Here is a 16,087-nt window from a genome sequence, read left to right on the forward strand (position 1 = left end):
TAGAAATACCCTGAAGCTGTGTGAACATATAAAATTATTTTAGTTGATTAATACGGTACCCTGGTAGTTATAAATTTTCATTAAGCTTGATGGGAATTTGAAAAACTTTAAATTCGGATGTATTGTTGGTAGAAAATTTCCGAAGTTGGTTGTGCTTTGAATTATTTTTAAATTGTTTTAACTCCAAAATATTTTCGAAATTTTTGTCCTTAGAAATATTTTGTAGTTTTGTAAACACGTAAATTTTTGAAGCTGGAAAAAATGCATTTAAAAAGTAGCAAAAGTTTACATTTTAAGTAATTTTCAACTTGCTCCGGCTTAGAAAAATTTTACAATTATATGTAATTGAAAAAATTCTGAAGCTCTTTGAACATAGAAAAGTATTTTAGTAGAAAAGAAACGCGTTTATTTAAAATCACAGAAGTTTAGTCACGGAAAAAATTCGAAACTGTTTCGGATTTTGTAAAATCTTCTAATAATCTGCAGTTTTCTTCAGTGAGTTGATCGCTAATGTGATGAGGAACGTTTTTTTTTCCTCAGGAAATTTTTCGCAAGCTAGTATACTTTTCCTATGTTTTTATTATTTAAATTAATGTGTGAATTATTATTTTCTCATTAAAGCATTATAAAAACATTAATTTAATTTCTAAATGAACCATTCCTTAGAGATTAAATTTTTACCAATTTTAAATGATATGTCTAATAATTCTAAACTGATGAAATAGTTTATTAGTCAGAATGTTTGTATTTAATTAGCTGAGATAGTATATATGTAATAATCATTCTAAGAGATAACTATACATATTCAGTTGAATAAAATGGTTTATGTTTTCATTACTTAAATTAATGTTCGAATTATTATTTTCCCATTGAAGCATTATAATAACATTAGTTTAATTTCTAACTGAACCCTTCTTTAGAGATTACATTTTTACCAATTTTAAATGATATGTCTAATAATTCTAAACTGATGAAATAGTTTATTAGTCAGAATGTTTGTATTTAATTAGCTGAGATAGTATATATGTAATAATCATTCTAAGAGATAACTATACATATTCAGTTGAATAAAATGGTTTATGTTTTCATTACTTAAATTAATGTTCGAATTATTATTTTCCCATTGAAGCATTATAATAACATTAGTTTAATTTCTAACTGAACCCTTCTTTAGAGATTACATTTTTACCAATTTAAAATGATATGCCTACTAATTCTAAACTGATGAAATAGTTTATTAGTCAGAATGTTTGTATTTAATTAGTCGAGATATAGTAAATATGTAATAATCATTCTAAGAGATAACTATATATAATCAGTTGAAGAAAATGGTTTATGAGTTCGAAAGAACTTGATGAATTTGTCTACTCATTATCAGTTATATAGTGTAATTATTATTCATTAATATTTTAATGAAAACTCGTTAATTAAGTCACTAAAACTCGTAATTCATATTTTAATGAAAATCGGATAAGAGTTTGGTGTTAAAAAATGTTAGATTTGATTCGACTTTTCAAATAATTTGCACTTTTAAAAAATTCCGAAGTTGTTGGAACTAGAAAATTATTTTAGTTGGAAAAAACAAGTATACAAGAAGTAACAGAATATATTTTTTTTCCAAATTGTTTTGACTTTGAAGTTTTTTAAAATTATTTATACTTTGAAATTATTTTGAATCGGATCGTGTTAGAAATATTCTGGAGTTACATGTACATAAAATTGTTTTTAGTTTGCAAAAATGGCTATATATCTAGCAGCAGGTGTTTGGTCGTGGAAAAGTTTTTGTAATTTGGAAAATTTTCAATTTCTTGGTTTTAAAAAAATTCTGAAGTTGTTGGTATTTCTAAATTTCTGAAGTTTTTTAAGAACAGGTATATTAAGAATCGCAGATGTTGTAAGTAATACTGTCGTACTGTTTGTAAAAACTCTTTGTACTTTGAAGAATTCTGATGTTGTTGGAACTTAGAAAATTTCTCAAGTTGTTTGCTCCTTAAAAAATTTTAAAATTGTCTTGACTTTGAAAAATTTTAAAATTGTTCGTACTTTGAAAAATTTTTACATTTTTCGTACTTCGAAAAGTTTCGATGGGAAATTCTGATTTCTTGAAAATTCTGAATTCTTCTTGTTTTGTACTTAGAATTGTTTTTGAATTCTTTGAACATAGAAAACTATTTTAGTTGGGAAAAATGGGTCTATAAGAAGTTGCAGTATATTTAAAATTGTTTAGACTTCGAAAAATTTTCAAATTATTTATACTCTGAAAAATTCTTACTCTGCAGGTTTTAGAAATATTCTGAAATTGTTTGAACCTAGAAACCTTTTTTTAGTTTTTTTTTTAAAAAAAAACCCAGATAAATAAAGAGTCGCAAAAGTTTGAAGTCTGAAAAATTTTCAACTTGCTTAGATTTTGAAAAAATATTCAAATAGTTTATACTAAGGAAGATTTCTAAAGATGAGTGAAGTCTATAAAACGTTTCAAATTTTTGTACTTAAAAATATTCGTAAGTTGTTTAAATGTAGAGTTTTCTTTTCCTTTAAGTTGGAAAAAAAAACGGATTTATAAGGAGTAGCAGGTGTTTGGACGAGGAAAAATTTTTGAACTGTTTCGACTTTTAAAAGTTGTCAAATATTTCGTGCTTTGATAAATTCTGAAACTTTTGATTTTAGAAAAACTCTGAAGATGTTTAGAATCAGGAAAATTCTGAAGTTCTGAAAAAACGGATAAATAAGGAGTCGCAGAAGTTTGAAGTTAGAAAAAGTTTAAACTTTTAATACTTTGAAAATTCTGATGTTTTAGGTATTTAGAAAATTCTGAAGTTGTTTGTACTTTGAAAAACTTTTCTTTTTTTTTGTACCTAGAAATATTCTGAGGATATGTGAATTTGAAAATTTCTGAAGTTGGCAAAAAGAAAATGTATATAAGGAGTTGCAGAATTTTAAAATTAAAAACTTTTTTTAACGTGTTTCAACTTTGATAAATTTTCTAATTCTTTGTACTTTGAACAATTCTTAATCTGTTGGTTTTAGAAAAGTTCTGATGTTGTTTGAACACAGAAAATTTTCTGAATGTGAAAAAAACTGCTGTATAACGTATAGCAGAAGTTTGTTCTTTGAAAAATTTTCTAATGTTTTGTAATGAGAAAAACTCGGATATGTTCATTACTTAGAAAAATTCAGAAAATGTTTTACCTTTGAATAATTTTCAAATTCTTTTGGCTTTGAAAAATTTTCAAGTCGCTTGTATTTTGTTTAAACATAGAAATTTATCTATGTCGGAAAAAGCAGCTTTATTACGCCTAGCAGAAGTTTGGTCTCGGAAAAGTTTCAATATGTTTCAGCTTAGAACATTTTTCAAATTACTTGCACTTGTTGGTTCTAAAGTTGTTGGTACTTGAAAATTTTTTTAAATTGTTTTAAGTTAAAACATTTAAAAAATTTCGCTACCTAAAATTATAATGAAGTTGTTTGCACTTTGAATAATTTTAAATTGCCTTGACTTCGAAAAACTTTAAAATATTTTTTCTCCGAAATATTCCAAAATTGTTTGAATATAACACAATTTTTGAAGTTGGAAAAAATGGGTATATAGCGAGTCAAGATGTTCGGTCTAGGAAAATTTTTCAAATTGCTTCGATTTTTGAAAATTTTTTTGAATTGTACGTACTTTGAGAAATTATGAAACTCATGGTATTTTGAAAAATTCTAAAGTTATTTGTACCTAGAAATTTTTTTAATTTGTTTTGATTTAATTTTTTGGTGATACTTTTAATGTTTTTGGTACTTTTAAAAATTCTGAAGCAGTTTGTACTTTGAATAATTTTAAAGAGCTTTAAGATTTACAGAACTTTCAGACTGTCAGTACTTAGAATTATATCTTAAGTTGTGTGAACTTAGAAAAATATTTCGAACTATTTGGACTTTAAAATATTATGATATTCTTTGAACGTAGAAAACCTTTTAAGTTGGAAAAAATGGCTATATGCTGAGAGTAATCAGTAATACCTAACGAGTGGGGTTGAACTCTGATCCCTGCTAGGGAAGCGGATTGTAGCTCTTGAGTCATTTTCAAACTGTTTTGACTTTAAAAACGCTTTCGAACCATTTGTATTTAGAAATATTTTGCAAATGTTGATACACAGAAATTTATTGAAGTCGGAAAAAACAGTTATATAACGAGTAGCAGAAGTTTGGTCTTGAAATGACACTGAATAATTTTCAAATTAGCATATAAGAAGTCGCAGAAATATTTTCAAATTATTTTGTCATCAAAAAAATTTTCAAAGTGTTAGTACTTGAAAAAAAAAATTTCTGATGTTATTGGAACTTTGAAAATTTCTAAAGTTGTTTGTACTTTGAATAATTACAAATTATTTAGACTTTCGTAAACTTTCAAAACTTTTGTTCTTAGAAATAATCTGAAATCGTTTGACCTTACACAATTTTTGAAGTTGGAAAAATTAGCAGATAACGACTCATACTTGCTTAGGTCTAGGAAAATGTTTCAAATTGTTTCGATTTTAGAACAATTTTCGTAACTTATGTACTTTGAAAAAGTATGAAGCTGATGGTAGTTTGAAACATTCTGAAACTTTTTTTAATCAAAACAATGGAAACAGCATTAAAAATGGAAACAGCTTCAGAATGTTTCAAACTACCATCAGCTTCATACTTTTTCAAAGTACATAAGTTACGAAAATTGTTCTAAAATCGAAACAATTTGAAACATTTTCCTAGACCTAAGCAAGTATGAGTCGTTATCTGCTAATTTTTCCAACTTCAAAAATTGTGTAAGGTCAAACGATTTCAGATTATTTCTAAGAACAAAAGTTTTGAAAGTTTACGAAAGTCTAAATAATTTGTAATTATTCAAAGTACAAACAACTTTAGAAATTTTCAAAGTTCCAATAACATCAGAAATTTTTTTTTTCAAGTACTAACACTTTGAAAATTTTTTTGATGACAAAATAATTTGAAAATATTTCTGCGACTTCTTATATGCTAATTTGAAAATTATTCAGTGTCATTTCAAGACCAAACTTCTGCTACTCGTTATATAACTGTTTTTTCCGACTTCAATAAATTTCTGTGTATCAACATTTGCAAAATATTTCTAAATACAAATGGTTCGAAAGCGTTTTTAAAGTCAAAACAGTTTGAAAATGACTCAAGAGCTACAATCCGCTTCCCTAGCAGGGATCAGAGTTCAACCCCACTCGTTAGGTATTACTGATTACTCTCAGCATATAGCCATTTTTTCCAACTTAAAAGGTTTTCTACGTTCAAAGAATATCATAATATTTTAAAGTCCAAATAGTTCGAAATATTTTTCTAAGTTCACACAACTTAAGATATAATTCTAAGTACTGACAGTCTGAAAGTTCTGTAAATCTTAAAGCTCTTTAAAATTATTCAAAGTACAAACTGCTTCAGAATTTTTAAAAGTACCAAAAACATTAAAAGTATCACCAAAAAATTAAATCAAAACAAATTAAAAAAATTTCTAGGTACAAATAACTTTAGAATTTTTCAAAATACCATGAGTTTCATAATTTCTCAAAGTACGTACAATTCAAAAAAATTTTCAAAAATCGAAGCAATTTGAAAAATTTTCCTAGACCGAACATCTTGACTCGCTATATACCCATTTTTTCCAACTTCAAAAATTGTGTTATATTCAAACAATTTTGGAATATTTCGGAGAAAAAATATTTTAAAGTTTTTCGAAGTCAAGGCAATTTAAAATTATTCAAAGTGCAAACAACTTCATTATAATTTTAGGTAGCGAAATTTTTTAAATGTTTTAACTTAAAACAATTTAAAAAAATTTTCAAGTACCAACAACTTTAGAACCAACAAGTGCAAGTAATTTGAAAAATGTTCTAAGCTGAAACATATTGAAACTTTTCCGAGACCAAACTTCTGCTAGGCGTAATAAAGCTGCTTTTTCCGACATAGATAAATTTCTATGTTTAAACAAAATACAAGCGACTTGAAAATTTTTCAAAGCCAAAAGAATTTGAAAATTATTCAAAGGTAAAACATTTTCTGAATTTTTCTAAGTAATGAACATATCCGAGTTTTTCTCATTACAAAACATTAGAAAATTTTTCAAAGAACAAACTTCTGCTATACGTTATACAGCAGTTTTTTTCACATTCAGAAAATTTTCTGTGTTCAAACAACATCAGAACTTTTCTAAAACCAACAGATTAAGAATTGTTCAAAGTACAAAGAATTAGAAAATTTATCAAAGTTGAAACACGTTAAAAAAAGTTTTTAATTTTAAAATTCTGCAACTCCTTATATACATTTTCTTTTTGCCAACTTCAGAAATTTTCAAATTCACATATCCTCAGAATATTTCTAGGTACAAAAAAAAAGAAAAGTTTTTCAAAGTACAAACAACTTCAGAATTTTCTAAATACCTAAAACATCAGAATTTTCAAAGTATTAAAAGTTTAAACTTTTTCTAACTTCAAACTTCTGCGACTCCTTATTTATCCGTTTTTTCAGAACTTCAGAATTTTCCTGATTCTAAACATCTTCAGAGTTTTTCTAAAATCAAAAGTTTCAGAATTTATCAAAGCACGAAATATTTGACAACTTTTAAAAGTCGAAACAGTTCAAAAATTTTTCCTCGTCCAAACACCTGCTACTCCTTATAAATCCGTTTTTTTTTCCAACTTAAAGGAAAAGAAAACTCTACATTTAAACAACTTACGAATATTTTTAAGTACAAAAATTTGAAACGTTTTATAGACTTCACTCATCTTTAGAAATCTTCCTTAGTATAAACTATTTGAATATTTTTTCAAAATCTAAGCAAGTTGAAAATTTTTCAGACTTCAAACTTTTGCGACTCTTTATTTATCTGGGTTTTTTTTTAAAAAAAAAACTAAAAAAAGGTTTCTAGGTTCAAACAATTTCAGAATATTTCTAAAACCTGCAGAGTAAGAATTTTTCAGAGTATAAATAATTTGAAAATTTTTCGAAGTCTAAACAATTTTAAATATACTGCAACTTCTTATAGACCCATTTTTCCCAACTAAAATAGTTTTCTATGTTCAAAGAATTCAAAAACAATTCTAAGTACAAAACAAGAAGAATTCAGAATTTTCAAGAAATCAGAATTTCCCATCGAAACTTTTCGAAGTACGAAAAATGTAAAAATTTTTCAAAGTACGAACAATTTTAAAATTTTTCAAAGTCAAGACAATTTTAAAATTTTTTAAGGAGCAAACAACTTGAGAAATTTTCTAAGTTCCAACAACATCAGAATTCTTCAAAGTACAAAGAGTTTTTACAAACAGTACGACAGTATTACTTACAACATCTGCGATTCTTAATATACCTGTTCTTAAAAAACTTCAGAAATTTAGAAATACCAACAACTTCAGAATTTTTTTAAAACCAAGAAATTGAAAATTTTCCAAATTACAAAAACTTTTCCACGACCAAACACCTGCTGCTAGATATATAGCCATTTTTGCAAACTAAAAACAATTTTATGTACATGTAACTCCAGAATATTTCTAACACGATCCGATTCAAAATAATTTCAAAGTATAAATAATTTTAAAAAACTTCAAAGTCAAAACAATTTGGAAAAAAAATATATTCTGTTACTTCTTGTATACTTGTTTTTTCCAACTAAAATAATTTTCTAGTTCCAACAACTTCGGAATTTTTTAAAAGTGCAAATTATTTGAAAAGTCGAATCAAATCTAACATTTTTTAACACCAAACTCTTATCCGATTTTCATTAAAATATGAATTACGAGTTTTAGTGACTTAATTAACGAGTTTTCATTAAAATATTAATGAATAATAATTACACTATATAACTGATAATGAGTAGACAAATTCATCAAGTTCTTTCGAACTCATAAACCATTTTCTTCAACTGATTATATATAGTTATCTCTTAGAATGATTATTACATATTTACTATATCTCGACTAATTAAATACAAACATTCTGACTAATAAACTATTTCATCAGTTTAGAATTAGTAGGCATATCATTTTAAATTGGTAAAAATGTAATCTCTAAAGAAGGGTTCAGTTAGAAATTAAACTAATGTTATTATAATGCTTCAATGGGAAAATAATAATTCGAACATTAATTTAAGTAATGAAAACATAAACCATTTTATTCAACTGAATATGTATAGTTATCTCTTAGAATGATTATTACATATATACTATCTCAGCTAATTAAATACAAACATTCTGACTAATAAACTATTTCATCAGTTTAGAATTATTAGACATATCATTTAAAATTGGTAAAAATGTAATCTCTAAAGAAGGGTTCAGTTAGAAATTAAACTAATGTTATTATAATGCTTCAATGGGAAAATAATAATTCGAACATTAATTTAAGTAATGAAAACATAAACCATTTTATTCAACTGAATATGTATAGTTATCTCTTAGAATGATTATTACATATATACTATCTCAGCTAATTAAATACAAACATTCTGACTAATAAACTATTTCATCAGTTTAGAATTATTAGACATATCATTTAAAATTGGTAAAAATTTAATCTCTAAGGAATGGTTCATTTAGAAATTAAATTAATGTTTTTATAATGCTTTAATGAGAAAATAATAATTCACACATTAATTTAAATAATAAAAACATAGGAAAAGTATACTAGCTTGCGAAAAATTTCCTGAGGAAAAAAAAACGTTCCTCATCACATTAGCGATCAACTCACTGAAGAAAACTGCAGATTATTAGAAGATTTTACAAAATCCGAAACAGTTTCGAATTTTTTCCGTGACTAAACTTCTGTGATTTTAAATAAACGCGTTTCTTTTCTACTAAAATACTTTTCTATGTTCAAAGAGCTTCAGAATTTTTTCAATTACATATAATTGTAAAATTTTTCTAAGCCGGAGCAAGTTGAAAATTACTTAAAATGTAAACTTTTGCTACTTTTTAAATGCATTTTTTCCAGCTTCAAAAATTTACGTGTTTACAAAACTACAAAATATTTCTAAGGACAAAAATTTCGAAAATATTTTGGAGTTAAAACAATTTAAAAATAATTCAAAGCACAACCAACTTCGGAAATTTTCTACCAACAATACATCCGAATTTAAAGTTTTTCAAATTCCCATCAAGCTTAATGAAAATTTATAACTACCAGGGTACCGTATTAATCAACTAAAATAATTTTATATGTTCACACAGCTTCAGGGTATTTCTAAGTACAAAAAAATTTTAAATTTTTCTAACTCAAAACAATTTGAAAGTTATGCAAAGTACGAAGAACTTCAGAAATTTTCCAAGTACCAATAACATTGGAAATTTTCAAAGTACAAACATTTTGAATATTTTTCTAACTTCAAATTAACAACCAATCTGAAGTGTTTTGGAACGCAGATGATTAAAAACAAGACATAGTTATCGAAAACTTCAGTTTCAGAGTGACGATATGAGTTTACTTAATTTTCTTAGGTTAATGATAAAGACGCTAGTATTTCATCGACATTTCCAAGAACTGCCTTAATCAAACGAGTTTTAACGGATTTTCATTAAAATATGAATTACGAGTTTTAGTGACTTAATTAGTTTTCATTAAAATATTAATGAATAATAATTACACTTTATAACTGATAATGAGTAGACAAATTCATCAAGTTTTTTCGAACTCTTAAACCATTTTCTTCAACTGATTATATATAGAATGATTATTACATATTCTCTTAGAATGATTATTACATATACTTAGAACTCTTAGAATGATTATTACATATTTACTATATCTCGACTAATTAAATACAAGCATTCTGACTAATAAACTATTTCATCAGTTTAGAATTATTAGACATATCATTTAAAATTGGTAAAAATTTAATCTCTAAGGAATGGTTCATTTAGAAATTAAATTAATGTTTTTATAATGCTTTAATGAGAAAATAATAATTCCCACATTAATTTGAATAATAAAAACATAGGAAAAATATACTGGCTTGCGAAAAATTTCTAAGTCCTTGGGGAAAAAAAACGTTCCTCTTCACATTAGCGAACTCACTGAAGAAAACTAATTAAATATAAACATTCTGATCATGAAACTATTTAATTAGTTTAGAATTTTTAGTTATATAGTATAAAATTAATAAAAATGTAATCTTTGAAGGCTCATTTTTAAAATTAAATCATTGAAATTATAATGCTTAATTGAGAAAATAATAATTCACAAATTAATTTAAATATTGAAAGCATAATAAAATATACTAGTTTGCGAAAAATTTCTATGTCCCGAAAATAAAAATAATTCTTCCACTTTCCAAAGAAGAGATAATAAAAATCTTCCTTTTGATGAAACTTTATCTAAAGAGGGGATCTCGTAGACAAGAGGTCATCGATCCGAAGTGGGGTGTAGCTCTCATCCCATAGAACTATAGTAAAAGAGGTCATCGATCCGAAGTGGGGTTGAACGCTCATCCCATAGAACTAGAGTAAAAGAGGACATCGACCCAAAGTGGGGTTGAACGCTCATCCCATAGTAAAAAAAGTGGGGTTGAACGCTCAATTTTCCCCTACTAATAGAAAATCAAGTGTAGATTTTGACATTGATGAATTAATTTCATTTATTAGAAAAGAGGTAGAATGTAGAGAAGCCTCACATGTGTTGTCTAATAGTTCTAAAAAACAAAGTGTTCATTTTGAAACACAGCAACGGTCGGAGAGCCATAGTAAACATAATTATAATCGAAAGTTCTCATCTTCCTCAGCATTAGTTTCGGCATCTAACAACATATTTTGTTTGTTTTGTAATTCCAAAAATCACGAATCGAAAGATTGTTCTCTGACCATCGAAGAAAAAAAACAAACGCTGAAAGATCAATTTCGCTGTTTCCGGTGCTTAAAGAAATATCACACATCCAAAAAATGTTGGAATAAATATATTTGCACATTATGTAAGAAACCGCATAGCGAATTAATTTGTGATAAATCAGCAATAAATAATGAGTCGAAAGAGAAAAACGATACTTTGGCATCCGTTACCGCTTCATGTGTTTCGAAACGAAAACAAAATGAAATGATCTATTTACAGACTTCTTTAGCGTATTTGATTTGTGGTAATGTAAAGAAGTTGGTTAGAATTTTATTTGACTCTGGTAGCCATCGCAGTTTTTTGAAACGGGATATTTGTAATGAGTTGAACCTCAGGACCATTAAAACTGAACGGTTGCATGTTTTCGGTTTTGGAGAAAAAATTTCCAAGGGGTGTTCTTATGATTTAGTGAAAGTGAATCTTCAGAACAAAAATGATAAAAAATTAAATGTGTGCATTGAAGCATTTGTAGTAGAAAAAATAACGTGTGGGAAAATAGCCGCACCCCAAGAGAAAATTAAACAATTAGCAAGGAAAAATAATATTTTTCTTTCGGATACCGGAGAAATTGCTGATATAGACATTTTGATCGGCGCCGATTTCCTACATGACGTAATCTTTGATACGTCTTTGAGGCTCGGAAAAGGGCTCGTTGCAACCGATAGTTTATTTGGTTTTGTGGTTCAAGGGAGATTCATGAATAATTGCCAATTAAGTAGGATTGTAAACAATACTATAATATCTGATGTTGATTATTCTTTGTTTTGGAACCTTGAAGGATTAGGAATAAATACTATGAACGAAGAAAATGTTGATAATAAAAGTGAATTGTTAAAAGATTTTAATTCTGATTTGCATTTTGAAAATAATAGGTATAGTGTACGACTTCTCTGGAGACCAAATACAAAACATTTGTTAAATGATAACTTTGAGCTGGCTTCAGAGAGGTTTGACAAATTAAAGAGAAGATTTAAAAATGATAAATCCTTATTTGAAGAATATAAAAAAGTTATAAAAACTTACGAAAATGAAGGGATAATTGAGAAAGTTAAAAACACTGATCCCCAAAATTATAAACAATGTTATTTACCTCATAGGGCGGTTATAATAAACGATAAACTAACTAGCAAATTAAGGATTGTATTTGACGGTTCCGCGCATAAGAAAAATGAATTGTCTCTTAACGATTGTTTGTATATTGGGCCAAATTTATACCCAGATATATATGAACTTATGCTAGCGTTTCGGGAAAACAAGATTGCTTTTATAGGGGACGTTCAGCAAGCTTTCTTACAAATAGGGATTAATGTAGAAGATCGAGATGTCACAAGATTTCTTTGGTCAGATGACCCCGATAATGATTCGTCTACAGTAATTTATAGATTTTTCCGCGTACTATTTGGTATCAACTGTAGCCCTTTTCTCTTAGCGGCTACTATTAAAGAGCATATTAAAAAGTTTGCAAAATCAAAGCCTCTTGCGTATGAATTACTAAATGAAAGGGTATGTGTCGATGACGTCATAGGGGGAAGTGACAGTACAGATACAGCATTTCAAATAAGTTCTGATTGTGTTGAAATATTTCGGGATGCGGGAATGGTATTGAGAAAGTTTCAAACAAATGATAAAAAATTACGCGAATTATGGAAGAATGCAGGTATAGATGTTCAGAATGAAAAGGAATCGTTAGGTCAATCAGGTTTTCCATTTAAAGTTTTGGGAGTTTGTTGGGATCCTAAAAAAGATGTATTTTACTTTGAGTCCAAATATCTGTTAAAATTGATAGACACAGGGCAAATAACAAAACGATTTATTTTGAAAATCATTGGGCGTATTTTTGATCCAGTAGGATTTTTGGGACCCTTTACAATGCTTCTAAAATCTCTAGTTCAAAGCATTTGGAAAAGCGGATTGGAGTGGGATCAAGAGCTACCCTCAGATATGGAAAATCAGTGGCGCGATATATGTAAACAATTCGGTGAACTTAATGATTTGAAAATTCCGCGTTATTATTTTTTCGAAGCAGGTAACAAAGAAATTATAAGTTCACAGTTACATATCTTCTCTGACGCCAGCTTAAAGGGTTATGGTACAGTAGCATATATCAGATCAGAAACTAGTGATGGGCATATTTCTACATGTTTTGTTTCAGCTAAAAGTAGAATTGCGCCCCTCAAAATGATTACATTACCACGACTTGAGCTACTAGGTGCCCTCCTCTCTGCTAGATTATTTCGAACTATTACTAGAGCCATAAAAATTCCATGTGACAGTTTCTTTTGGTGCGATTCCTCTATTGTGTGTTGTTGGATAAAAACTCCTGCCATTCGTTTTAAACAATTTGTGCGTAACCGATTAGAAGAAATTCAAGAGATTACTCAACCTAAGGACTGGTTCCACTGCCCCGGAATTGACAATCCTGCCGATCTTATTAGTAGAGGTGCTTCCATGAGTATATTGAAGAATTCCGACATTTTGTGGAAGGGGCCACCTTGGTTGTCGCTTCCGACCGAAATGTGGCCAGAATTGAAACTCTTCAAAGAAAATGATGAACAAATTGAGTATCGTAAAAATGAAGTCACCGTTATGAAATGTGTAGATGGTGAAGAACTTGAGTTGATAAATATCGCTAACTTTAGCAACCTCGAAAAAGTTGTTAGAATCATAGCGTGGGTATTGCGATATTTGAGCTGTTTAAAGAAAGTTGAGCCGAATATGGAAACTCTGACTGCAGAAGAGCTCCGAAATTCTGAAGATATACTAGTAAAGCTTACTCAAGCAAAATTCTTCGAAAGTGAGATACGAACTCTCCAATCTAGTTTGCCTATTCCAACTTCTTCTACTATTTTCAATTTAGCTCCTTATCTTGATGAAAAAGGTATCCTGAGAATCACAGGAAGATTTGACGAAGGAGATTATTCTTTTGATGAGAAAAAGCCTATAATCGTACCAAGACAGTCTAAATTTGCGGAGTTGCTTGTCAAGCGAGAACACGAAAATGTATTTCACTCTGGAGTAGAGAGCACTCTAGTACAAATTCGGAGAAGATTTTGGGTGCCTAAAGGAAGACAATTAGTAAAAAAGGTTGTCTCGAAATGTTTGATTTGTCGCAGATACACAGCCAAGCCTTCTACCCAAATGACTGGACAGCTTCCAAAAGATCGAATTAGTGAAACTCCTGTTTTTACTGTATGCGGAATTGATTTTGCCGGACCAATCTACATCAAGGGTGAAAATGGAATAGAGAAATCATATATAGCCTTGTTCACATGCGCAGTCACGAGAGCAATACATCTTGAATTAGTCACAGACATGTCTACTTCAAATTTTCTGCTCGCATTCAGAAGATTTCTCTCTAGAAGAGGTGGTTGTCATACAATCTACTCCGACAACGCCAAGACTTTTAAATGTACCGATAAAGAGCTTCAAAGATTATTTGATATTTTGGAAAATTCCGAGTTCAAAAACTTTCTTGCTGCTAAAAGAATATCCTGGAAATTCATCGTCCAACTTGCCCCTTGGTGGGGAGGATTTTATGAAAGATTGGTAAAAAGTGTCAAAGAGCCTCTAAAGAAAATATTTCGAAAAGCTCTCTTAAATTTTGAAGAGATGACCACTATATTGACTGAAATCGAAACCATCGTTAATCTTCGACCCTTGTCCTACGTCACAAACGAAATTGGTGAACCGGAAATTCTTACCCCATCACAGTTTTTAACCCCTGGTAAAGAAAAGGCAGAGTATCCAGCCCATTTCATAGAAACCATCCATAGAGAATCCACCAAAAAGATTCTTATAAAAAGAAAAGAATACCAAGCTACATTATTGGCTAATTTATGGAAGCGCTGGAAGGAGCGCTATTTGTTTAATTTGAGATCTGCACATAACTTTACTTCTCCTAACCAAACAAAATGTTTGAAAGTGGGAGATGTTGTTTTGATGGAGGGCACCACAAAATCAAAACTATTATGGGACATAGGTATTATAACTAAAGTATTTCAAGGGCGTGATGGACTTGTAAGATCTTGCCTTATTCGCAAATCCAACGGCGAATATAAACGCCCAGTACAACTTATTTATCCTTTAGAACTCAATGACTGAAATAAACAATGATAATGTTTTTATTTTAATTTTCTTATTAGATTATGTTTTTTATTTATTTTCTTTCAAGTGAATATTTGCATCTCATTTCAAATTTATTTGCATTTAAATGTTATTTTTTTTAAATATGTTTATGTTATTTTTGTCTAATTTTTATGTTTAAAATTTTAGTGAACTCGGAGGAGTTCAAGTGGGGAGTGTTGAGGATTTATGATAACAGATGGCGCTGAGCGCAAACAATTTTCTTATTATTTTTTCTTCACTTCTTAAGTTTCAGTTTGGATTTAACCACTGAACCACAATGAAATAAAATCCTTTTTATTATTACAATTTGTGTAATTATTGTTGAATTCGAATCAACTTCTTCCTATTCTTTTTAGCATTTGGAAATTGCATTTACTATGGTAAGGAAAAGACTGCTTATCTGGCAGTAGGATGAAAGCTTATATTATCTTTTTAATTCCACTTTAAGGAATAATTTTTAATTCACTGTAGATTGTATAATGATGCTTGAGGACGCCATTTGGTACAAATATAAATTGGCCATTAAATGATATACTTAATCTAATCCATGTGAAAACTAGAGTCATGTGAACTCAATGGGAAAATGTAGAACAGGGAGATCCTTCACTTTCTCCATCCATGATTTACAGAGCACCTCCTCCCTTTTATGGAAACCCAATAGATTCCTCTAGCAATATGCTATGATTAAGTTTTTTTCTTGTTTCAATGCTTTAACTTAGCAAAATTGTGAAATTTGGTGCTCTCGGAAATCAGACTTTGATGCTCTAAGCATTTCATTCTTAACATTTTTATTGGGAGTGGCATTTCACGGGGATTGCTTGTTTTTGATTACTGATTCTGATCAAACCACGAAAGCCAAAATTAATGTTTTAGTAGATCATTAGGTATGGAATTTACTGATCTTAATTTTGATATGAATTAAATTTTTTGTATGGAGGAATTTTTTGATTTTATGAGGAAAAAGAAGCAAAAACTTCAAAAAATTTAGCAATTTTTCGGCTCTCAAATGTTTTCTAGTAGTAATTGTAAATGTTTTCTAGCAGGCTCAAATGTTTTCGAGTTTTTCAGTAGTTATAAACTTTTAAATCAATCAATCATATTTCAT

At 28.6% G+C, this 16,087-nt stretch overlaps 1 protein-coding gene across 1 annotated transcript; it reads left to right on the forward strand.

Moving 5' to 3' along the window:
• Window positions 1-13,035: 13,035 nt before the first annotated feature.
• Window positions 13,036-14,958, forward strand: LOC147806531 (uncharacterized). Its single transcript, XM_087149664.1, has one exon. The coding sequence runs from the start codon at window positions 13,036-13,038 to the stop codon at window positions 14,956-14,958; it is 1,923 nt and encodes a 640-aa protein (XP_087005790.1).
• Window positions 14,959-16,087: the final 1,129 nt, after the last annotated feature.

This window comes from Parasteatoda tepidariorum, chromosome 8 (genome assembly GCF_982258835.1).
Source record: "Parasteatoda tepidariorum strain Cologne lab strain chromosome 8, Ptep-v5.0, whole genome shotgun sequence".
In the NCBI taxonomy this organism is placed as follows: Eukaryota; Metazoa; Arthropoda; class Arachnida; order Araneae; family Theridiidae; genus Parasteatoda; species Parasteatoda tepidariorum.